The sequence below is a fragment of the Octopus sinensis genome, linkage group LG18 (assembly GCF_006345805.1).
Source record: "Octopus sinensis linkage group LG18, ASM634580v1, whole genome shotgun sequence".
NCBI classification, from domain to species: Eukaryota; Metazoa; Mollusca; class Cephalopoda; order Octopoda; family Octopodidae; genus Octopus; species Octopus sinensis.
The window spans coordinates 48,077,145-48,103,644 of NC_043014.1; the positions used below are offsets into that span (position 1 = coordinate 48,077,145).

The 26,500-nt window shown below is 37.9% G+C and overlaps 1 protein-coding gene across 3 annotated transcripts in view; it reads left to right on the forward strand.

Annotated features, from left to right (window-relative positions):
• The window catches only part of LOC115221557 (TBC1 domain family member 23), a 54,824-nt gene that overhangs the window by 4,439 nt on the left and 23,885 nt on the right, over positions 1–26,500 (forward strand). For all 3 annotated transcript variants that reach the window (XM_036511007.1, XM_029791757.2, XM_029791756.2), the window contains exons 2-6: positions 17,679–17,787; positions 18,942–19,047; positions 20,643–20,847; positions 24,800–24,923; positions 25,554–25,678. In XM_036511007.1, the coding sequence (XP_036366900.1) occupies positions 17,679–17,787; positions 18,942–19,047; positions 20,643–20,847; positions 24,800–24,923; positions 25,554–25,678 (669 nt within the window). The remainder of the gene's footprint in view (positions 1–17,678; positions 17,788–18,941; positions 19,048–20,642; positions 20,848–24,799; positions 24,924–25,553; positions 25,679–26,500) is intronic.

A 26,500-nucleotide genomic window follows, 5' to 3' on the forward strand; every position in this document is an offset into this window, starting at 1 on the left:
CAATTTAAAAGTCAAAGCTTTCATATTCTCTTCATCTCTGTCCATTATACTGTATTCAGGCATTAGGAGGCGCAATGGCCCAGTGGTTAGGGCAGCGGACTCGCGGTCGGAGGATCGCGGTTTCGATTCCCAGACCGGGCGTTGTGTGTGTTTATTGAGCGAAAATGCCTAAAGCTCCATGAGACTCCGGCAGGGGGTGGTGGCAACCCCTGTTGTACTCTTTCGCCTCAACTTTCTCTCACTCCACTCTTACTTCCTGTTTCTGTTGTACCTGTATTTCAAGGGGCCGGCCTTGTCACTCTCTGTGTCACGCTGAATATCCCTGAGAACTACGTTAAGGGTGCACGTGTCTGTGGAGTGCTTAGCCACTTACACGTTAATTTCACGAGCAGGCTGTTCCGTTGATTCGGATCAACTGGAACCCTCATCGTCGTAACCGACGGAGTGCTTCCATATATCCATTCAAGCATTATCATAGTGTGTGCTTTCTGTGCTCTCTTCATATTTAATTTCACCAGGCTCAACCCTCATCATATCACTGCTGTTGGTTTAATACACTTTTAGTCATTTTAAAACTGTACACAATCTAAAAAATGTTCCATCATTACTCAGTCACAGAAGTCAACAATTTTCTTCCAACAGCAGGGCAGGACAATTTTTCTCCAACAAATAAATTAATGGTCTGGGCTCCAATATCACTTGGATTTGTTGGGACCCTCACTGCATTATTTTCTCAGTGTACCCCTTGAAAGGACCTTGCTCATGTGAATAGGGGTTGATGTGCTAAGTTTTTTTTTAATTTTCTAGTTGGTGATTTTGCTATTGTTTAACCTTGATCCATCCCTGATAAAGCAGACCTATGATCAAGAGCAGTCACATCATAACATCCCATCATATTTTCTTATAGTTAAATGTGTTTAAAAGAAGGTTGGCTGCTATTTCTTGTAGTTAGAGTGACATGTGTAATATATGTGAATGTGGAAAATAATCTTTAAGAGAGAAACAGATGACCATCTGATCTGGTTACTAACATATATTGTGTTCAAGATCAAGACATTTAATGGGTCAGTCCACTTAGCAAGTGGGAATAGGTACCTCAGGTCGAGGAGCAGGACCCGATGTAAATAGCTACTGCTATTTACATTGTAAAACTGAGGAGTGTTTCAGCCACTTGCAGTGAAAATTTCCATTTGACCAGTGAGTGTAGCTTAATGTGGGATGAACTTAAGTTGGCTGCTCATCATCATCATTATTATTTAACGTCTGTGGTCCATGCTGGCATGGGTTGGATGGTTTGACCAGGGCTGGCACACTGGAAGGCTGCACCAGACTCCAGTCTAATTTGGCATGGTTTTCTATGGCTGGATGCCCTTCCTAATGCCAACCAGTCTGAGAGTGTAATGGGTGCTTTTACGTGCCATTTGCGTAACACCGGGATGCTTATATGTGCCACCAGCACGGGTGCCAATTTGCGTGACCCCGATATCTGCCATGACTGCGATTTTGCTTGGCTTGATGGGTTTTCTTCTCAAGCATGACATAATGCCAAAGGTCTTGGTCATTCGTGAGGCCTGGAAATGTGGAAGGTCGGTGTGGTACAACAGGGAGAGCATATGGAGTGTAGTGTGAGAGTGAGAACATGTAGAATGTGGGCTGGTAAGGATGGCATGTGGAATGTCGTGTATGAGTGAGAACATGGAGTGTGGAGTGACAGTTTGAGTGTATGAAAATGGGAACGTGGAGTGTAGCAGTGGGGGAATGTGTGGTGTGTTAATGTGGTGAGAGCATTATCATGCTGCATATGCTTATCCATTATCACATCACCATGTAGTGTCTGCTACCACTGAAGCACTCCTGGGTCCAATCATCATCATTATCACCACCACCACCACTGTAATAAAATATGTAATGCATTCACATGATATTTTGAAGGTCTTTTGTCTATAATTGGCTTTTGTTGTAAATGTCACATGCCTGTTAGCAATGGCTCCAGCTTTTATCTTTACAAATCTCCCTACTCTTAGCTATAGGATTGTTATCCAGCAGCAGGTATTGTAGTAGTCCTTTCACACCAAATCAACCTGTGGTGTATATATATATGTACATACCTATTATCAAAGCCATGACCATCCTTCTTGTATATCTAGGGCTATGTTATATATGTGCTTCCTGCTTTAAGATGGTTGGGTTTTCATTTAATGCTTCTATGATTATTGCATCTTTTATTCACATAAAATCTGTTTTGGACTACAGACTCTTTTAATGGTGTGCAGTCTGTCGGGGACTATATTTTCTTTACATTTTTTTTTCAGACAGACTGCTATGATTTTAGGGTAACTTGGCCCCTATTTCTAGCATGTTGAGTGACTATGTAGAGCAGTGTTTCTCAACCATTTTTTAGCTGTGGACCCTTTTGATTCCTATTTTACTCAGATTAACCCTCTTCACCATTCAATCTTTAAAAAATCCTATTATATCATCATCATCATCATCGTCATTTAACATCTGCTTTCCATGCTGGCTTGGGTTGGACGGTTTGACTGAGGGCTGGCAAGCCAGAAGGCTGTACCAGGCTCCAATCCAATCTGGCAAAGTTTCTATAGCTAGATGCCCTTCCTAATACCAACCACTCCAAGAGTGCAGTGGGTGCCTTTTATGTGCCACCAGCACATGGGCCAGTCAGACGGTACTGGCATTGAACATGCTTGAATGCTGCTTTTTATGTACCACCGGCATATGAACCAGTCAGGCAGCACTGGCAACAATCACGCTCGAATGGTGCTTTTAACGTGCCTGGTACGGGACCAGTCAGGCAAGGAATGTATTTAAAAAATTGTCGAAATATTTTATGTATTGTAGAAGTATAACTGCTCTATTTACATAATTTTTGACAAAATCTTGAAGCCCCTCCTCAGGATCACGTGGACCCTGGTTGAGAACCACTGGTTTCAGCCAGTCTGGGGCCATGCTGGAGCACCACCTTTCAGTGTTTTGGAGTCTCCTTTCAGTACTGTTTTTGGTGAAGAAGCAAGTTGGATGAAGCTGCTCTTTGTGCCTCCTTCCACAGTGTGGGCTCATTTGGGATTTTAGCTAGAAATCTGTCCAGGTGCTTTTTGAATGTTTCTACATCTAAACCTTGCAGATCTCTTAGGTTCCTTGACAGAATGTTAAATAGTTGTAGTCCCCTGAAACCCAAGCTGTTGCAACACTGGGTCCTTGTCTGAGATGAAGAAGGCGGTATCTTTGGTATTACATAGTGCCATCCAAGGAGTAGAGTTCCAGTTCTTGTAGTCTCTCCCTGTAGCTCATCTGTTTTACCAAGTCAATCTTCTTTGTGTAGTGGTGCTGGATTGCCTCAAGTGCTGCCACCAGTTTGACACTCTGTGGCAACTAAAGTTAGGAGCAGGGATCCTGATGACTGAGGACGAATGTCTGACATAGGAGTAGCAAGGTATCCTTATTTCTGTTTTTGAATGATCTAAGAGTCTATCCTGCCACTCGCCTACACAGAGTTGCCATCCTGGCAATATACACATGGAACGTTGCAGCACTGCTCATGTGGATTCCCAGGTCATGCACCGATTCTAGCTCTGGAGTTGTACTGCCCCATGGTCCTATGTATTCCAATTGTAGTCTGTTTTTGTGCTAATAGTGGAGTGCTTGAAACTTATCAGCATTGAACTGCTTGTTATTTTTATCAGCCCATTTATATATTGCATGTAGGTCATTTTGCAGTTTACTATGTCATCAGGATCCTTGACTCCTTTAGATACTTTTGTATCATCAGTGTAGCTGATGAGACTGGCTGACTGTATGCCTGACAGCATGTCTGAGAGAGCCACTACAAACAGTAGTGGTCCCAGTACAGTTCCCTGAGGAACTCTGCTGTGGATTGATGTCTCCCCAGAGAGAGCACCATTGGCTGCAACTGCCTGACTTCTGTCCTTTAAAAAGTTGTGCAACCATTCTCCCAGTTTTCCAATGATACCAAGGTCATGTAGTTTGTGACATATCATTGCATGATCAACTTTGTCAAAGGCTTTGGCAAAGTTGAGATATATCACATTCTGAGTGGTTGAGCTGCTGTTCCAGTACCCAATCATAATGTTGTATCAGGCTCAGTAAAAAATAAGTGACATTTTGAAACATGAAATTCATCACAATATATTTCAACAATGCGGAAATTTTATTCATCAATGTAAGTACCATTACAATCAACACATGTTTGCAAACAAGTTACAAGTTTATTTATTCTGGTGACATAAAAATCTGGAGTTCTGGAGCTGATGAACTCTTTGAATGCACTTTCAGCATTGGTTTGATTTTTGAACTCCTTCTCTCTCAGGAAACCATCAAGGTGCTTGAAAAAGAGGTAGTCAGTTGGAGAAAAATCTGGGTAGGGAAGAACTTCGTAGCCAAGTTTCCTCAACTTCTGGAGCATCATTAGTGAAACGTGTGGTCAAGCATTGTCATGAAGAATGATTGGCCCTCATCTGTTGACCAGTCTGGGATGGAGGAGTAGCAGTTTGTTGTTCATGATGGCAATTTCATAGCAATATATTTCTGCAGTAATGGTTTTTTTCCAGGTTTTAAGAAGTTACCGCCCAACTCCACCCCCAATCAAGTATCTTGTGTTGACCATTCACTACTTTCACTCACACATTATTTCACAAACCCCAACCTCACCCAAAACCCCATATATAGAATCACAAAGCCCCAAATCCTCAAACCTGTTTGACAATGAATGTGAGAAAGTTCTCCAAAAAGAATTAAAAAAAAAATCTCCTCACCCAAGTTAACAAAGGACTTACTAGATCTATGAACTAAAATCTATATTATTAAAAAATAATAACTCATTAGAACTACCAGTGAAGTCATTTTTCTTTTTTCAAATATATATATATAATATATATATATATTATATATATATATAAAAAATAAGAATAAGATTGTTACTAGTTTTATTTTGTCTTTTTGTCTTCTCTCCATGTGCTATATGAACACTTAAGGTGGTTTTAGAGTCAGACCATGGCTGCTATTTTCAGCATGGCAGTATCTCGTAGATACCCTAAGTTATATATATAAATAAATATATATATATATATTATATATATATATATGGAAATATATATGTATGTGTATTATTGTGTAATTTATGTATCAAATGTATTTATTTGATGTATAAATTATATGAAGATATCGAGCATATCATCTTTCTATCTGACACCTCAATCTTTTTCTCTTAGTCTTGATGGTTTTGTGTTTCTGCACCATATTCAGTGTCCTTGAAGTCATGGTGTGTGCGTACATACACACATTTATGCAATCACATACAATCTGTAATCCACACACACACTTATCTTCCAGGTTGTATTGAAGAAGAAGCTATCTGCTCTCTCCTTCCCAACTCTGTAAACATTGTCTCTTCTCTTTCACTCCTCCTGTCATTACAATAACATTTCATACACTATGTTTAACCTTCCAGACTTCATGTTAAACATTTTCTTTTATCCCTTTTTTTCTCCACTACTGCAACCCTCTAGAAATCCTACCCTGTTTGTATTATCATTGCAGTCACACTACCCAATGCTGTCTTAAGGCAAGAGCACATTGGGCAGTTGGGCAGTTGCCCAACGGCTTTACAGATCTGGAGGCCTATTTCTGATCTGTTTATGCTGTGGCTTGCTGTCAATAAATAAATCAATAAATACTGTAGGGTCCAATTTCAAACAGAAGACTGTGGGATAGAATGAGCCAAACTCCCATCAACCAAGAAATTCTGGGAGCTGGATTGGTCACACTCTTAGGGGACCTCCAAGCAGCATTGCAAGACAAGTGTTGGACAACCTAAGAAGATTTGGAAATGATGCATGGAGAATGAAGCGAAAACAATCAGTCTCTCTTGGTCTGAAATCAAGATGCATCCACTGGCATGAAGTGGTCATTTGGCCCTATGCCCCTTGGGGAGAAGTGTGGACTAACTAACTGTAGGGTTCAGCACATTGATTTGCCCAGGGGACTATAATGCCCTGATGTTACCCCTTTAACAATTTACACTCAACATCAACCCAACTTGCTGAGGCTGCCTGCTGGAGCCTATGCGGCAGGTATTTAAAGAGAAAAATTTGACAAGACAGTCAGTCACCGGCTGACACTCGCTGACGATACATCGAAGAGGCCAGGGAACAGAAGAAAGAAGGCATGCACCCAACACCAGAGCTGAAGACACCTCTGAAAGAGGGGGCCCCACCACGTCAAAACGGTAGAAGAGTAGGGGCCGAAACTGGACGTGGTTCCTCCTGATGATGTCTTGAGCTAACTGGAGCTGTTGTGGTAGCAGACCATGAAACACGGTTGTAATTCCTTCATGCCTGCCTTGCCCTTGAGGAATCATCTCCAACTTACAGCACACAATTCATTCTTTTCTGATGAAATAATGCCAGAAAGAAAAAGAAAAAAATCTTAAACTACAAATTATCAACTTTCAACTGAATTTATTTTCATTTTCTTTTTGTTCGTCATTGCTAAACTCAGTACAATACTAGTACAGTTAGTACCAATATCTAGACATGGGCATGGCTGTGTGGTTAAGAAACTTGGTTCATTATTTTAATTATTTTAATATGACACAAAACTCTACTGGGACACAAAACTCTCCTGGGACACAAAACTCTATCGGGACACAAAACTCTACTTGTGAAGACCTATTGAGGCAAGTGAGAATCGAAATCGATCAACATCAATGGAAATTATAGCTGTGATACTAGTGCTAGTGGCACGTAAGAGAACCATCCAAACGTGGCCGTTGCCAGCGCCGCCCCGACTGGCCTTGTGCCGGTGACACGTAAAAAGCACCATCCGTTCGTGGCCATTGCCAGCCTCGCCTGGCCCCCGTGCCAGTGGCATGTAAAAAGCACCATCTGATCGTGGCCGTTTGCCAGCCTCGTCTGGCACCTGTGCCGGTGGCACGTAAAAAGCACCCACTACACTCACGGAGTGGTTGGCGTTAGGAAGGGCATCCAGCCGTAGAAACATTGCCAGATCAGACTGGGCCTGGTGCAGCCTTCTGGCTTCCCAGACCCCAGTTGAACTGTCCAACCCATGCTAGCATGGAAAGCAGACGCTTGATGATGATGATGATGACAGTGGTGTTTGTGTTTATAAAACTGAAGTACCCTGTGTCTGGGTACTTCAGTTTTCAAAATCATTTTTTAAAAAAATAGTTATTTTAATATGGCTGTGGTGTTTGTGTTTATAAAACTGAAGTACCCTGTGTCTGGGTTCTTCAGTTTTCAAAATCATTTTTTAAAAAAATGGTTATTTTAATATGGCAGTGGTGTTTGTGTTTATAAAACTGAAGTACCCTGTGTCTGGGTACTTCAGTTTTCAAAATCATTTTTTAAAAAAATCATTATTTTAATATGGCTGTGGTGTTTGTGTTTATAAAACTGAAGTACCCTGTGTCTGGATACTTCAGTTTTCAAAATAATTTTTTTTTTAAATTGTTATTTTAATATGGCTGTGGTGTTTGTGTTTATAAAACTGAAGTACCCTGTGTCTGGATACTTCAGTTTTCAAAATAATTTTTTTTTTAAATCACTATTTTAATATGGCAGTGGTGTTTGTGTTTATAAGAAAGGAAAATGTGAGGTAAAACAAATAAGAAAGTGAAGCCTCAGTAAGACAAGTGGGAGGAGTGGAGGGAAGAATCATGTGATTTCCCCCCCCCTTCCTCCAAAAATCTGTGGCTGCAGTGATGACATTACCACCACCACCACCACCATTGTAACATCTGTGCCAGCTATGTTGAAATGTCGAGTGGTGGTGATGGTAGTGAGAGGGTTAGTAACAGAACTGCAAATGACAACAACAGTAATATCAACAAGAGTTGTGAATGTTCCTTCAAAAAAAAGAAAGGGATATGGGCAAATAAAAGAATCCTGTGAAGAGCATCCTTTTTGGTTGGAGGCTGAGAGCTGAGAGAAGTATGAGAGGAATATTGTGAAGCAACTGGAAACCATGTTGGAGGAATATTAGTTTCAAATTCTGACACAAGGCCAGCAATTTTTGGGAGAGACCAGGTAGATTACATCAACCCCAGTGCTCAGCTGGTAATTATTTGACCCCGAAAGATTGGAAGGTGAAGTCGACCTCAGCAGAATTTGAATTTCAGATTGTAAAGACAGATGAAATGCCATTAAGCATTTTGTCCCAGCATGGTAACCGTTCTGTCAGCTCGCTGCCTTAAGTTGGAGAAATATTGCCAGCACCAGACACACTTCCAATGAAGACTGGTCAGGCCTAAAAGCCAGGATACTTCTACAAAGAATACCTGTAGAATTGGCAAGGGTCTCTGATCGCATTTATTTCAACTGCCAGAAGCAAGTTTGCATTATGGTAGAGGCAGTGAGCTGGCAGAAAACGTTAGCACGCCGGGCGAAATGCTTAGCGGTACTTCATCTGCCGCTACGTTCTGAGTTCAAATTCTGCCGAGGTTGACTTTGCCTTTCATTCTTTCGGGGTCGATTAAATAAGTACCAGTTACACGCTGGGGTCGATATAATTGACTTAATCCGTTTAACTGTCTTTGTTTGTCCCCTCTGTGTTTAGCCCCTTGTGGGTAGTAAAGAAATAGGTAGAGAATCAGAAGTCCAAATGCTACAACTATTGCAGTACCAACAACCACTTGAGGGTCCTTCTACCCTTTTGTGAAGTGGGAAGAATATGTGATCACCACTGCTGAATGTACCTATAACACGAAAACAGTAAAGGAGGCATGAAAGCACATGGCTCAGTGGTTAGAGTGTTGAGCTTACAGTAATGAGGTATGAGTTCGATTCCTGAACTGCGCTGTGTGCTTTGTTCTTCAGCAAGACTCTTTATTTCACATTACTCCAGTTCACTCAGTTGTAGAAATGAGTTGTGGCATCACTGGTGCCAAGCTGTATCGGCCTTTGCCTTTCCCTTGGATAACATCAGTGATGTAGAAAGAGGAGGCTTATATGCATTGGCAACTACTGGTCTTCCATGAACAACTTTGCCCGGACTTGTGCCCCAGAGGGTAACTCTCTAGGTGCAATTCCATGGTCATTCAATACCGAAGGGGGCCTTTACCCTAATGACCCCAGCAGTGCAAGCAGTATCCTAATGACTAATAGCATCTTTCAGTCATTTGAATGGAGGAGGATGGCTGTATTGTTTTGGAAATCTTTGCATCACTATGGACAATTTTCCTGGATTCTTGGTGGTAGGTTTGTAAACATGAATAACCATGAAAAAGGTACTTTCAGACTAGTAATTGCTTATGCTCCAACTATGACATGTTGGTTAAACATTATACTTCTTTGGAGTATCCCTCTTATTTCTTTATTGCCCATTAGGGGCTAAACACAGAGGGGACAAACAAGGATAGACAAAGGGATTAAGTCGATTACATTGACTCCAGTGCATAACTGGTACTTAGTTTATCGACCCTGAAAGGATGAAAGGCAAAGTCGACCTCGGTGGAATTTGAACTCAGAACATAATGGCAGACGAAATACTGCTAAGCATTTCGCCCGGCGTGCTAACATTTCTGCCAGCTCACTGCCTTGGAGTATCCCTCTTGTTACATCAAAGGGCTGACTGAAATGGTATCTGTGACTCACATTGAAATTGCATGGGAGTAACTGACAGGAGAAAAGGTTTTAAAAGACCCACAAACCTACTCGGGTGTTTCCATTTGTTGGATAAGTTCTGACTGTATGTGCCAATGTTGATACAGATTAACTGCACAGGGTCATCCAGATAGTAGCTAGGTAGAGTATTTGTCAGGTGTAGGTGTCTATGAATTTGACTGGTTATTTACACAGACAAAGGTAAAAAAAAGGTAAAGACCCCCTTTAGTCATAAATGACCATGGGATTGCACCTAGAAAGTTCCACTCAGAGGTACAAGTCTAGTCAAGGTTATTTATGGAAGACCAGCAGTCTCCCTGCATACCAGCCTCCCTTCTCCATGCCACCAAAGGTATCCAAAGGAAAGGGAAAGGCCAGTACAGCTTGGTACCGATGATGCCACAACTCTGCTGGGGTCGTTAGGGTAAAGACCCCCTTCGGTCATGAATGACCATGGGATTGCACCTACAGCTGAGTGAACTGGAGCAACATAAAATAAAGTGTCTTGCTCAAGAAAGCAACACACAGCCCAGTCTGGGAATTGAACTCACTACCCCATGAATGTGAGCCTGACGCTCTAACCACTGAGCCATGCACCTTCACAGACAACAAGTGTATGAACTATAGTGAACTTAATAAGACACAAAAACAGGAGCTTTTTCACTGGGAGCTGGCTAAGTCATTCCCCATGTAAAAAGCCTTCAATCAGCAAATTTAATGAACTGAAGTGGCTGTTGACAGAGGCAGATGTGAATAACGAGTGGTGGATTCCTCTGAACAGATTCAATAGAGTAAATGTGATCAAGTAAAGAGTAGCAATGGAAAACAATTATATACTCTTTTACTCTTTTACTTGTTTCAGTCATTTGACTGCGGCCATGCTGGAGCACCGCCTTTAGTCGAGCAAATTGACCCCGGGACTTATTCTTTGTAAGCCCAGTACTTATTCTATCGGTCTCTTTTGCCGAACCGCTAAGTGACGGGGACGTAAACACACACCAGCATCGGTTGTCAAGCAATGCTAGGGGGACAAACACACACACATATATATATATACATATATACGACGAGCTTCTTTCAGTTCCCGTCTACCAAATCCACTCACAAGGCATTGGTCGGCCCAGGGCTATAGCAGAAGACACTTGCCCAAGATGCCACGCAGTGGGATTGAACCCAGAACCATGTGGTTGGTTAGCAAGCTACTTACCACACAGCCACTCCTATATATATCATCATCATCATCATCGTTTAACGTCCGTTTTCCATGCTAGCATGGGTTGGACGGTTCAACTGGGGTCTGGGAAGCCAGAAGGCTGCACCAGGCCCAGTCTGATCTTGCGGTGTTTCTACAGCTGGATGCCCTTCCAAATGCCAAACACTCCGTGAGTGTAGTGGGTGCTTTTTACGTGCCACCGGCACAGGTGCCAGGCGAGGCTCGCAAACGGCCACTATCGGATATATATATATATATATATATATATATATATATATAATAAATATTAGAGAATAAATCCAAATTTACAGGGAAAAAATCAGATTTAGGATTAAATCCAATTTTATAGTAAAATATTATAAAATATTATTAGAGACAAAACCACTATTTTGCAAAACAAACAAGGAAAGACTTAATCAATACATAAAATTTTAATAAATAGTCAAAAAAACCGCCACTACAATTGTTTCTTGTCTTGATCGACAATCTTCAGGTGGACTTCCAATCTAAAATATCAATATTTTAAAATATAAAAATAATAATTTTAAAATAATTAAAGTATGAATGAAAAAATGTAAATATATAATCCATATATAACCTATATATAATCCATATATAAACAATATATAAACTAAAATAAACCTATCAACAATTAAATATAAAATATAAAACAAAACAAAAAAATAATAATACTATAATAATAAACTATATATACACCCATACACATATACCTAATTATATATAACCATATCTAACTACATACACTAAATCACACACCTATATATATATCCCTATACATACACATAAAAACGTCTAGGCAACTATAAATAAATAAAATAGCTAAATACTTCAACACAATACTTATTCATACTCCCACACACACACACACATACAACCCACATTCACGCTCTAGAAAACGGACATCACTTAAAATTATGAACGGAGAAATGGAATAAATGGAATTAAAAATTATATTCACTTGGTAAAACTAACACTACTTAAAAATTATGAATGAAACAATGCAATAAAACAACAGACATCACAAATAGACACAAATTACTACGAATTCCTTAACAAACCTACCATGATAAACCAAAACTCATAAAAACATATAATGATAAAATCTCCCTTTACTAAACTCTATAACATACCTATATAGCAATCCCCCTAACCTAAACATTCACACACAAATACACACACGTAAACCACACACCCACGACATATACAAATACCCACACCACTTACACATACCTATACATACATATAAACCTCAACATATACTCCAAAAACCCACTCAACCCCACACAGACAAATAAACACAAAAATTATGAATGGATTCTTTTATAAAACTACCATGATAAGCTAAAACTCACAAAACATAAATGATAAAACCTCCCTTTACTAAACACTATAACATACTTATATAGGAATCCCTTTAACCTATACATTCACACACAAAAAACACACACGTAAACCACACACCCATAACAAATACAAACACCCACCCCACTCACACACACCCACAAGTACATATACGCCTCAACATATACACCAAACAAAATTACTTTACCAAGGAACTTAACATATGTATAAAAAGTATAACCGCTCTGGAAACGAACATCTTTTAAAATAATGAATGGAGAAATGGAATAAATGGAATTAAAAATAATATTCACGTGGCAAAACGAACACCACTCAAAAATTATGAATGAAACAATGTAATAAAACAACCAACATCGAAAATAGACAAATTACCACGAATTCCCTAAAAAAACCATGATAAACCAAAACTCTTAAAAACATATAACGATAAAATCTCCCTTTGCTAAACTCTATAACAAACCTATATAGCAATCCCCCTAACCTAAACATTCACACACAAAAAACACACACGTAAACCACAGACCCACGACTTATACACATACCTATACTAACTTATAAACCTCAATATACACCAAAACCCACTCCCTCCCCACACAGACAAATTAACACATACATCCCAAAACCTAAATACAAACCCATATACACATTCACACACAAACACACACACACGCAAAACACACACACACAACAGATACATATACTCCCTCACATATACGCATATACATACTCACTAAACTCGATATATACAACAATATTTACACACCCACACTCATACAGATAAATAAATTATACAACTAAAAACTCACACACAATCTCATATACATAAACACTCCAATAAAAAACACATTAAATACATCGTAATTAACCAGAATATCAAAAATAACAATATGACATAAGGAGAAATAAACTACATACTTACAAGTCAGTTTCAAATTATGAAGTGAAATTAAATTCTTAGCCATTAAAAAAATCAAACCAAAATTACGTTACCATAGAAATATAACTTATGTAAAAAAAGAATACGCGCCATGGAAAGTAAACGTCATTTAAAATTATGAATGGAGAAATAGAATAAATGGAACTAAAAACTATATCCACGTGGCAAACCAACACTACTTAAAAAAATTTATTATGAATGGATTCTTTAATAAAACTACCATAATAAATTATTATATACAATTATGAGCTTTAGCTCATCTTAGCAGCTCTAACAAACAACTTGCAGTAACCCAAATCCATTCTCGAATGAATGAATGGGTGGAGTTGGGAATTGTAACCGGGTGGTGGGCTAGCATTGCTTGGAATTGGGAATGGAATAGTGTAGTAGTAAGGCAGGCATCGAGAATGGATTTGGGTTACTGCAAGTTGTTTGTTAGAGCTGCTAAGATGAGCTAAAGCTCATAATTGTATATAATAATTTATTATGGTAGTTTTATTAAAGAATCCATTCATAATAAATTTTTTTAAGTAGTGTTGGTTTGCCACGTGGATATAGTTTTTAGTTCCATTTATTCTATTTCTCCATTCATAATTTTAAATGACGTTTACTTTCCATGGCGCGTATTCTTTTTTTACATAAGTTATATTTCTATGGTAACGTAATTTTGGTTTGATTTTTTTAATGGCTAAGAATTTAATTTCACTTCATAATTTGAAACTGACTTGTAAGTATGTATACTACTTAAAAAAATTTATTATGAATGGATTCTTTAATAAAACTACCATAATAAATTATTATATACAATTATGAGCTTTAGCTCATCTTAGCAGCTCTAACAAACAACTTGCAGTAACCCAAATCCATTCTCGAATGAATGAATGGGTGGAGTTGGGATTGTAACCGGTGGTGGGCTAGCATTGCTTGGAATTGGGAATGGAATAGTGTAGTAGTAAGGCAGGCATCGAGAATGGATTTGGGTTACTGCAAGTTGTTTGTTAGAGCTGCTAAGATGAGCTAAAGCTCATAATTGTATATAATAATTTATTATGGTAGTTTTATTAAAGAATCCATTCATAATAAATTTTTTTAAGTAGTGTTGGTTTGCCACGTGGATATAGTTTTTAGTTCCATTTATTCTATTTCTCCATTCATAATTTTAAATGACGTTTACTTTCCATGGCGCGTATTCTTTTTTTACATAAGTTATATTTCTATGGTAACGTAATTTTGGTTTGATTTTTTAATGGCTAAGAATTTAATTCACTTCATAATTTGAAACTGACTTGTAAGTATGTATTTTATTTCTCCTTATGTCATATTGTTATTTTTGATATTCTGGTTAATTACGATGTATTTAATGTTGTTTTTTATTGGAGTGTTTATGTATATGAGATTGTGTGTGACTTTTTAGTTGTATAATTTATTTATCTGTATGAGTGTGGGTGTGTAAATATTGTTGTATATATCGAGTTTAGTGAGTATGTATATGCGTATATGTGAGGGAGTATATGTATCTGTGTGTGTGTGTGTTTTGCGTGTGTGTGTGTTTGTGTGTGAATGTGTATATGGGTTTGTTATTTAGGTTTTGGGATGTATGTGTTAATTTGTCTGTGTGGGGAGGGAGTGGGTTTTTGGTGTATATTGAGGTTTATAAGTTAGTATAGGTATGTGTATAAGTCGTGGGTCTGTGGTTTACATGTGTGTTTTTTGTGTGTGAATGTTTAGGTTAGGGGGATTGCTATATAGGTTTGTTATAGAGTTTAGCAAAGGGAGATTTTATCGTTATATGTTTTTAAGAGATTTGGTTTATCATGGTTTTTTTAGGGAATTCGTGGTAATTTGTCTATTTTCAATGTTGGTTGTTTTATTACATTGTTTCATTCATAATTTTTGAGTGGTGTTCGTTTTGCCACGTGAATATTATTTTTAATTCCATTTATTCCATTTCTCCATTCATTATTTTAAAAGATGTTCGTTTCCAGAGCGGTTATACTTTTTATACATATGTTAAGTTCCTTGGTAAAGTAATTTTGTTTGGTGTATATGTTGAGGCGTATATGTACTTGTGGGTGTGTGTGAGTGGGGTGGGTGTTTGTATTTGTTATGGGTGTGTGGTTTACGTGTGTGTATTTGTGTGTGAATGTATAGGTTAAAGGGATTCCTATATAAGTATGTTATAGTGTTTAGTAAAGGGAGGTTTTATCATTTATGTTTTGTGAGTTTTAGCTTATCATGGTAGTTTTATAAAAGAATCCATTCATAATTTTTGTGTTTATTTGTCTGTGTGGGGTTGAGTGGGTTTTTGGAGTATATGTTGAGGTTTATATGTATGTATAGGTATGTGTAAGTGGTGTGGGTATTTGTATATGTCGTGGGTGTGTGGTTTACGTGGGTGTGTGGTTTACGTGTGTGTATTTGTGTGTGAATGTTTAGGTTAGGGGGATTGCTATATAGGTATGTTATAGAGTTTAGTAAAGGGAGATTTTATCATTATATGTTTTTATGAGTTTTAGTTTATCATGGTAGGTTTGTTAAGGAATTCGTAGTAATTTGTGTCTATTTGCGATGTCTGTTGTTTTATTGCATTGTTTCATTCATAATTTTTAAGTAGTGTTAGTTTTACCAAGTGAATATAATTTTTAATTCCATTTATTCCATTTCTCTCGTTCATAATTTTAAGTGATGTCCGTTTTCTAGAGCGTGAATGTGGGTTGTATGTGTGTGTGTGTGGGAGTATGAATAAGTATTGTGTTGAAGTATTTAGCTATTTTATTTATTTATAGTTGCCTAGACGTTTTTATGTGTATGTATAGGGATATATATATAGGTGTGTGATTTAGTGTATGTAGTTAGATATGGTTATATATAATTAGGTATATGTGTATGGGTGTATATATAGTTTATTATTATATTATTATTATTTTTTTGTTTTGTTTTATATTTTATATTTTATATTTTATATTTAATTGTTGATAGGTTTATTTTAGTTTATATATTGTTTATATATTGATTATATATGGATTATATATAGGTTATATATGGATTATATATTTACATTTTTTCATTCATACTTTAATTATTTTAAAATTATTATTTTTATATTTTAAAATATTGATATTTTAGATTGGAAGTCCACCTGAAGATTGTCGATCAAGACAAGAAACAATTGTAGTGGCGGTTTTTTTGACTATTTATTAAAATTTTATGTATTGATTAAGTCTTTCCTTGTTTGTTTTGCAAAATAGTGGTTTTGTCTCTAATAATATTTTATATATATATATATATATATATATATATATATATATATATATAATATATATATATATACACACACACATATACATATATGTATATATCTTATTTTTTACTTGTTTCAGTCCATGATTGAACAGCATAATGAATTAATGCTCCAATCGGTCAAAACTTTATATCATTCCCAAATTATCAAAAATTGAATATTAATATACATTTATATATATTATATATGTATTTTTTTTACTACCCACAAAGGGCTAAACACAGATGGGACAAACGGATTAAGTCGATTACATTTACCCCAGTGCGTAACTGGTACTTAATTTATCGACCCCGAAAGGATGAAAGGCAAAGTCGACCTTGGCGGAATTTGAACCCAGAACATAACCGCAGATGAAATACGGCTACGCATTTCGTCCGGCGTGCTAACATTTCTGCCAGCTCACCGCCTTACACACTGCCTTATATATATTATATATGGAACGTTTATTCATTATACCTTTCAGTTATTTCTCCTTTCACCTCGGTGTCACCTGAGCACTTCCAGCTGTTGTCCTATTTTCATTTTTGTTCTGTGGTTCAACAACGTTATAAAATCATCCTCTTATATATGTATGTATGTATGTGTATATATATATATATATATATATATATATAAGATACATATATAGGATAGCCAATATTCGTTAGAAATATCACCACCAGTGGCTTAGCATGTATAAATAGTCAATAGACAACATATTCTTACTTTAAAAATAGTGTACGTTTAAACACAAAAGAAAACTACCCTTTAACAAGTAATTTTTACATGCTAGAAGAAGCAGCCAAAATGGCCAAAACCACAGTTTAATAGCAATTTTTGAAGGAAATGAAAAATAAAAGCTTTTACTTTAAAAAAAAGATAAAAGTTTTTATTTTTCATTTCCTTAGAAAATTGCTATTAAATTGTGGTTTTGGCCATTTTGGCTGCTTCTTCTAGCATGTAAAAATTACCTGTTAAAGGGTAGTTTTCTTTTGTGTTTAATGTACACTATTTTAAAAATAAGTAATATATATATATATATATATATATATATATATATATATATATATATATATATATATATATATATATATATATATATATATATACATGATGACACACACACATATATCAGACAGTAAGCAAGCAAAATTATGAGTAAAAAAACTGTATTTTGTATGACAAAACTGTTATTTCTTAAAATTCTAGGGTGAATGAACTTGAAACCAGTTTGATGGAGATGTGTGACTTTGGAACGGTGAGAAATATATGCCGAGGACGCCCTGTACCTGCACACTTGAGACCTGAAGTATGGCAGGTTAGTAACTGGTGTCTTCATTTTTGTCTGTTATCTATATCTGTGGTGCATGTGTGTCTGTATGTATGTATGTATGTATGTATGTATGTATGTATATTTCCCCCCAATATTTGTTGCAGTCTATATATTGACTCTACACGCTTCGGATTGCCACACTTGTCACTGTGCACTCCTCCCTCTCTCCCTCATTCTTCATGCTACTCTCTACTTGCTTTTGTACCGTGACGGCTTCCTGTTCCTCTTCCCTGACCCACTCCTCCTTCCTCCACCTCTCCCCCAAACTGATATTTAGCATTGACAATACCCCTTTACCTGTCTGCCATTCACTATGTGCCTATGTTCCCTACCTTTCCCCATCTCTCTCTGAGGAATTACAACCGTGTTTCATGGTCTGCTACCACAACAGCTCCTTTATAGGATCCATCAGGAGGAACCATGTCCGGTTTCGGCCCCTACTCCTCTACCGTTTTGACATGGCGGTGCCCCCGCTTTCGGAGGTGTCTTCAGCTCTGGTATTGGGTGCATGCCTTCTTTCTTTCTTCTTTCTTCTGTTCCCTGGCCTCTTCGATGTATCATCAGCGAGTGTCAGCCGGTGACTGTCTTGTCAAATTTTTCCCTTTAATTACCTGCCGCATAGGCTCCAGCAGGCAACCCCAGCAAGTTGGGTCACGTGACACTGTCTCACCTTAACTGACTAGTGAAGGCGCGTAGTTTTAGCCCGCGCTTTTTCTAAACGACCTTCACCTGTCACTCCTCTGATTTTACCTGATCTTCTGCTTTTATCCCCTTCACCTGTCTCCATCCTCCTTGCATTCACATTCATCCTCTTGTACCCTGAGAATGTCCTGATACCTCAATACTACCAGCTTTTCTAACTGGGGTTGTCATAGACACCTGTTGCTATCTGAGATTGAAACTGTTGTGTCCTCAGTCAAATCGTCCAACCCATGCTAGCATGGAAAGCGGACGTTAAACGATGATGATGATGATGATCACACATGCACTCACTCACACTCACACACACTCACACACACACACACACACACACACTCTCTCTCTCTCTCTCTCTCTCTCTCTCTCTCTCACACACACACACATACATACACACACACAGATATTGCTTTTGTGTATCTACTGAACATTTTCAATTGCAGATTTGTCTGAATATTCAAGGCCGAGGAGATGCAATGGCTACATTTGATGGTTTATATGACATGGACGAACAGACACAGTTGAGAGAAGACTGCACAGCTCTTGTTGGTGAGTGTTTATTTTGGGGAAATGTTTTTTGTTTTGCAGTGTCAGTGATGGTGACGGGGAGAGGAGCACTCTGGTGGTAGTGGGGCTCCTTAGAGTTACTGAATCAGGGCGTATCATCATCGTTTAACATCTGCTTTCCATGCTAGCATGGGTTGGACGATTTGACTGAGGTCTGGCGAACCAGATGGCTGCACCAGGCTTCAATCTTGACCTGGCAGAGTTTCTACAGCTGGATGCCCTTCCTAACACCAACCACTCCGGGAGTGTAGTGGATGCTTTTACGTGCCACCGGTACGGGGCCAGTCAGGCGGTACTGGTAACGACTTCGCTCGAATCTTTTACACATGCCACCAGTACAGGTGCTAGTAGGGCGATGCTGGTAGTATTATTATACACTACACCATTTGAAGACTCTCACACTGTAACCCATACAATTCATCACAGTATGTCAGAGCATACATTATCTATCAGAATATAAGAAATAGACAGGGCAGTGAAGGGAATACGATCTGTCCATACTATTCATTGTTTATCAGAGTATGGAGTATGGTTCCCTGTTAGGAAGGAACATGGTGTGATTTGATAAACGGATCTGGGTTTTGTGTGTGATTGTTTTGTTGACTATACAACAACTAGAGGACTGTTTGATCAGAGATGATCTGGGATTATACAGCAAGAAGAACGATTATTTATACTCCATATTTTTCTGTACCCTACACCATTCATAAGGTATGTTCTATCTTACACTACCCAAGTTCTATATTTTTACCTCCTCTACAATAAGGAAGCCTTTTACATGGTTATTTAACATACTAGAAATAGCAGAAAAATGTTTACTTAAAGAGAATAACAAGCTACATAATACAAAATTTTTACTTTTCAAAAATTCCAATTCTAAAGGGTTGAAACAAACCCGAGTAACGCCGGGCGATACTGCTAGTTATTTGATAATTTTTTGAAATTATCTCCCCTACTTTGTGAGAGTCGCTCACACTTGCCACCAGGTTTTAATTTTCTTCTGCCAATTTTTAGTTGTATGTCATTCTGTACCACTCTACGTCAACGTGAATCACTTCAATTTTTGGCATTGGTCCACATTGGTCCACATCTTAAAGCACGTTTTGTAATCCTGCTCTGTTTGGTCAATCTTTGTCTTTGATTTTTTTGATATTTGTTTATTGTCTTGTTGTGTCTGGGGAGAGTCATTTTCTTTTTGTGCCTTATAATGTAACACACTCACCGGTAAAATTTCCACTTATTTCTTATTTTTATTTTCCTAAAAATTTTCGTTGTGTCTTGCAACCTTTTCGATAGTTTTGAAGATTTCCACTTTTATCTTCCTAAAATTTTCGTTGCGTCTTGCAACCTTTTCAATAGTTTTGACTCTCAAAACTATTGAAAAGGTTGCAAGACGCAACAAAAATTTTAGGAAGATAAGAAAAAAGTGGAAATTTTACCAGTGAGTGTCTTATGTTATAAGGCACAAAATGGAAATGACTCCCCCCAGACACAACAGAATATGCTTCAACACACAAACTCATATAAAGAATCTTATACACCAAATCCAAAAATGAAATGTTTATTGTGTATTTCAGATAAACTGGGCAACGAAGAAGACGACCGTGTCTCCATTGTCAGCGACTTGGAATCTATTTTCACATTTTACAGCAAATCTAAGAATGAATCTTATATCCCTGATAATGGCTGGTTGGAAGTGATTCAACCTTTATTAGCCATGAAATACAACAGGATAGAACTTTACAACAGTTTCTACACTGTTGTTAACAGATACTTGCCAAAGTATGTCCCCTTCTTTCTCTTCTCTCTTCTGTCATCTGCTCTCTTATCTTCTTTCTCCTTCTCCCTTCTTTCTGTCTTCTACTCTGTCGTCTTCCTCCTCCTCCTCCCCTGTCTTCTCTTGTCTGTCTTTTATCTTTACACTTACCAAAGTCTTTTCTCAGCTTTTACTATTTCTCTTCTTAATTCCTCCATCTTCATTTTTCGTTTTCATAAAATGCTGTGTGTGTGTGTATGTGTTTGCATCTACTTGTCTCTGTCTGTCTGTCTGTTTCAGTGTCCTTCTGTGTGTCAGTTTGTCTGCCTCTCTATCTGTCTATCCACCTGTTTGTGTATCTGTCTTTGTCTATGTATCTGCATGTATGTATTAATGTGTGTATATATATATATATATATATATATATATATATGTATATATATATATATGTATGTATGTATGTATGATGATGATGTATATATGTGTACGTATGCACCCACTACACTCATGGAGTGGTTGGCGTTAGGAAGGACATCCAGCTGTAGAAACATTGCCAGATAAGACCGGAGCCTGGTGCAGCCTTCTGGCTCCCAGATCCCCGGTCGAACCGTCCAACCCATGCTAGCATGGAGAACGGACGTTAAACAATGATGATGATATATATATATATATATATATTATATATATATATATATGTATATATATATATATATGTATGTATGTATGTATGATGATGATGTATATATGTGTACGTATGCACCCACTACACTCATGGAGTGGTTGGCGTTAGGAAGGACATCCAGCTGTAGAAACATTGCCAGATAAGACCGGAGCCTGGTGCAGCCTTCTGGCTCCCAGATCCCCGGTCGAACCGTCCAACCCATGCTAGCATGGAGAACGGACGTTAAACAATGATGATGATATATATATATATATATATATATATATATATATATGGCTATATATATATCATCATCATCATCGTTTAACATCCGGTTTACCATGCTAGCATGGGTTGGACGGTTCAACCGGGGTCTGGGAAGCCAAGGAGGCTGCACCAGGCTCCAGTCTGATCTGGCAGTGTTTCTACAGCTGGATGCCCTTCCTAATGCCAACCACTCCATGAGTGTAGTGGGTGCTTTTTACGTGCCACTGGCACAGGGGCCAGAGGAAGCTGGCAAATGGCCACGATCAGTTGGTGCTTTTACGTGTCACCGACACGGACGCCAGTCAGGAGGCACTAGCATCTGCCACGTTCGGATGGTGCTTTTAACATGTCACCGGCACGGGTATCTTAACTACAATTTCCATTTGATTTTCATTTTGATGTTGGTGTTAACATACTTGACTCAATAGGTATATATATAGATAGATATATTGATATGCACATATATATAGATTGTGCATAATTTTTGTACTAGTCACTAGTGTTATAAATTGTGAATTGTGATCCATCAAAAGCCAAAGGTTTTTCATGTTATTGAATTGTGGGGTAGAGGTTAATGAGCATGCATGCTTTTCCAAAGGGTATAAGTGTAAGAAGGACCCACAATGAGGAACCAAACCCAATTCATCAAGAGCTTACCACCCACCTCTCCCATTATGCACCAACACATAATATGTAAGAAACATGGTGTGATTTTTGTTGGAGCAAAAAATTAAGAATTTTGACTTAAAGCATTTACAACTTGAACAAAAGAATGGAATCGTTAGCACCCTGTATGCATGGGGCTAATTATCTTTTGTGTAAAATCCCAGCTTCCTTGAATTTCATACTGGTTCAGTAAAAAATATTGCTTTTGAAATGTTAAGTTGATATATGTTTTTGTATATATGTACATTCATGTGTGTGTGTATTATACATGCATATATGTGTACATGTATACATCATGGGGTACTGAAAAGTTGCTGGCTTTAAGAATATCTGTATCTTTATTACCCACAAGGGGCTAAACACAGAGGGGACAGACAAACGGATTAAGTCGATTACATTGACCCCAGTGCGTAACTGGTACTTAATTTATTGACCCTGAAAAGATGAAAGGCAAAGTCGACCTCGGCAGAATTTGAACTCAGAACACAAAGACAGACGAAATAGCGCTAAGCATTTTGCCCAGCGTGCTAACGTTTTTGCCAGCTCGCCGCCTTTAAGAGTATCATGAAAGGCCTGGTTGGAGGTCCAGCCTTCCAAGTTCTTTTACAGGACTTAGAAAAACTGAAGGACTGCTGCAATAAGTGTGTAAATCTGAGAGGGAAATATGTTGAATGAAATCATAACCAACTGACTCTCCTGAATTTTGTTTTACCCAAAGCCAGGAACTTTTCAGCACCCCATCATATGTGTATACATGTGTAGGTATATATGCATATTCACAGGTGCAGCAAAATACACAAATGCATGTGCACACATACAAATGCACACATTTGTTGCTTTAAAAATATTACTTTAAAGTATTACTTCAACAAAAATGCAATTTCATGAAAGTTTTTAGAGTGACCTCATTTGTATGAAATTTAAGACATTTGGAATATTCCCACAAGAGCCAGAAATGAAATAGAAAAAATGCGAGCTTGAAGCAACTGTTTTTGCACGTGTCACTTAAAAGGGATTTTTTTTAAAAAAAAAAAGAAAGAAAGCAAAGATAAATGTTTTCTGAATAACTTTCATACAATATTTTTAAAATACATTCAGACAGCCAATATATTTCAAAGGTGAAACAGTTCTAATATATTAATAGAACACTCTACACTTGTGTATTGAATTCTGTAAATTATTGCTTTTGGTGAATCAGCAGAGATTTATGTATGTATATGGTATGTATGTGTGTGTATTTATATATATATATATTTATACTTTATTTCAAAGCAGCAGAAATTCAACAAAATCTGTTACTCTGAGTTTCTCGTTCCCGTTCGTCGGACAGTTTTTGTTAAAAAAAAACTTTTAACAAAAAATTTTAACAATAACTGTCCAACAAACGGGAACATGAAACTCAGAGTAACAGGTTTTGTTGAATTTCTGCTGCTTTGAAATAAAGCATATTACTCTACCTCTGGTATCTGAGTTCTCTTTTTTCCACCTTGTTTCACATTTATGTGTTTACTCTGGTATATATATATATAAATATAAAATCAGAAACAAGTTAAAAATAACAAGCAGAGTATTTGAGGAATGGCTCCCACACAATAGTGATTCCTCAAGTGCTTTGCTTGTTATATCCAGAAATAGCTCTGAAGAGAGTAGCATTCATTTTCTTAGGTCATTCAATTTGCCTCCATCGATCAATAAACCAGTTCATCTTTGGTGTTACAAGGAGTTTTGTTGGTCTCTTGCTAAACTGCGTCCCACACCTAATAATCAAGGGGTTTGAGTCTGGCGAGTTAGGGGTGATGTGGTTGCAGAAATTGTCTGACAGCCATGACTGGGTTCTCCTGCTTGCGTGGCATAGTGCAGAGTCCTGTTGCCAGACATCGGGTCTTCCAGCAGCCAGCCTCTTGACCCAGAGCAGCACTACCTCCTCCAGGCACTTGATGTAGACCTCCATGTTGAGGCATAATGTCGCCATCACTAGTGATCACACCAAACACCATGATGTCAACTGGATGTTTGATTTTTATCACTCTTGGTATATGTCCTCAGATTGACACCCAAACACTCTGAAATGTTTGTATTGGAGCTTCCAGCACAAATGCCAAGCAGTACAGCATGTTTCCAAATTTGTGGCAGAGTGAATTGCATCATGGTGCTGTTTTTCTCACAGATGGTGCCCAACTGACCCTACTATACTGTGTAGTCGACAAAATTGAAAACAAACAATTCACATGCATGAAATTAAAAATATAAAATGGCAAGAATTTTTACCCATTACACCCTGTATATGTAATGAAAACTTGTAATGTAGTATTTAGGCTTCAATGTGATCTCAATGAACCTTAATATAGTTTCATTCATTTATTCATTCCTTGTATCTTTTGCAGAGACTGCCGAAAGAATGGTAAACCATTTCATTTATTCCGGTTACTACTACAGTACCATGATCCCGAGTTATGTTCATTTCTTGACACAAAACGTATAACACCGGATGCCTATGCACAACAATGGGTAAATATCTCCATACCTTTAACTGACATTAACATTTGAACCTCCCCTGTTAAACATCGATATTGATCCCCAGTGTCAAGTCTCTATGTTGACCTCCTATGTTGAACCTCCCATGTTGAAGCATTGTGTTAAACATCGACATTGATCCCCAGTGTCAAGTCTCTACGTTGACCTCCCATGTTGAACCACTGTGTTAAGCCTCTGTGTTGAGCCCTTACATGTGTTGAATCCTCATGTGTTGAACCTCTATATTGACCTCCTCTACTGAACTTCATATGTTCAGCCATTGTGTTGAACTTCTATATTGACCCACTATGTTAAGTTACTGATTGAACCTCCTATGTTGAACCACTATGTTGATCCATTGATATAACCTTTGCATTGATCTGATTTTAGTTTTAAAAATACTCGTCCCCACGTATTCTTTACTCTTTTACTTGTTTCAGTCATTTGACTGCGGCCATGCTGGAGCACCGCCTATCCCAGTGCTTCTATGTTAATCACATTCTCGCTATTTTGGGGCTAATTATTTCTTTGATATTAATCATTATTTATTGACAATGATAATGATGATGATGACGATGTTTATAATGATGTTGCTGATGATGATGATGATGATGCCTGTTTCAGTTTCGGAGTCTGTTTGCTGGGATATGTGACCTTGAGGTCATCCAAAACATGTGGGACGTCTACTTTCAACATGCTGACCCTTTTTTGCTATTTTTTCTGGCTCTTGTGATACTAGTGAACGGTCGGTAAGTACAGTGTTTAGTTTTGTCCTACTATTTAGCCCTGTCTCATCCCTGATCTTATAAAACCGTAACCAAGGGCATTCAAGCCATGTTCATCTGTTTTTATTTCCCTGTCGCAGTGTACCCCAAACTATATTATCCTACATGGATAAGGCAGCGATCTGGCAGAAACGTTAGCACGCCGGGCGAAATGCAAAGCTGTATTTCGTCTGCCGCTACGTTCTGAGTTCAAATTCCGCCGAGGTCGACTTTGCCTTTCATCCTTTCGGAGTCGATAAATTAAGTACCAGTTACGCACTGGAGTCGATGCAATCGACTTAATCCCTTTGTCTGTCCTTGTTTGTCCCCTCTGTGTTTAGCCCCTTGTGGGTAGTAAAGAAATAGGTATTTCGTCTGCTTTTACGTTCTGAGTTCAAATTCCGCCGAGGTCGACTTTGCCTTTCATCCTTTCGGGGTCGATAAATTAAGTACCAGTTACGCACTGGAGTCGATGCAATCGGCTTAATCCCTTTGTCTGTCCTTGTTTGTCCCTTCTATGTTTAGCCCCTTGTGGGTAGTGAAGAAAAATATATTATCCTACATGTTTTCTTTTTTTTTAAACACTTTGATATGGTTTGGGGGAGATTCAGTAAGACCACCTGTTCCTGTCCTTTTATTCCTTTACTTACTTCATTTGACTGCAGCCATGCTGGCTCCATCATACTTTCACATCCTTCAGTACTATACTCTACTCAGGTGAGCAGCCTTCTCTTGCGAATACTTACTTACCTAACTGGTGTTGGTGTCAACAAAAAATGCAAATGAGTACACTCTATGAAGTGGTTG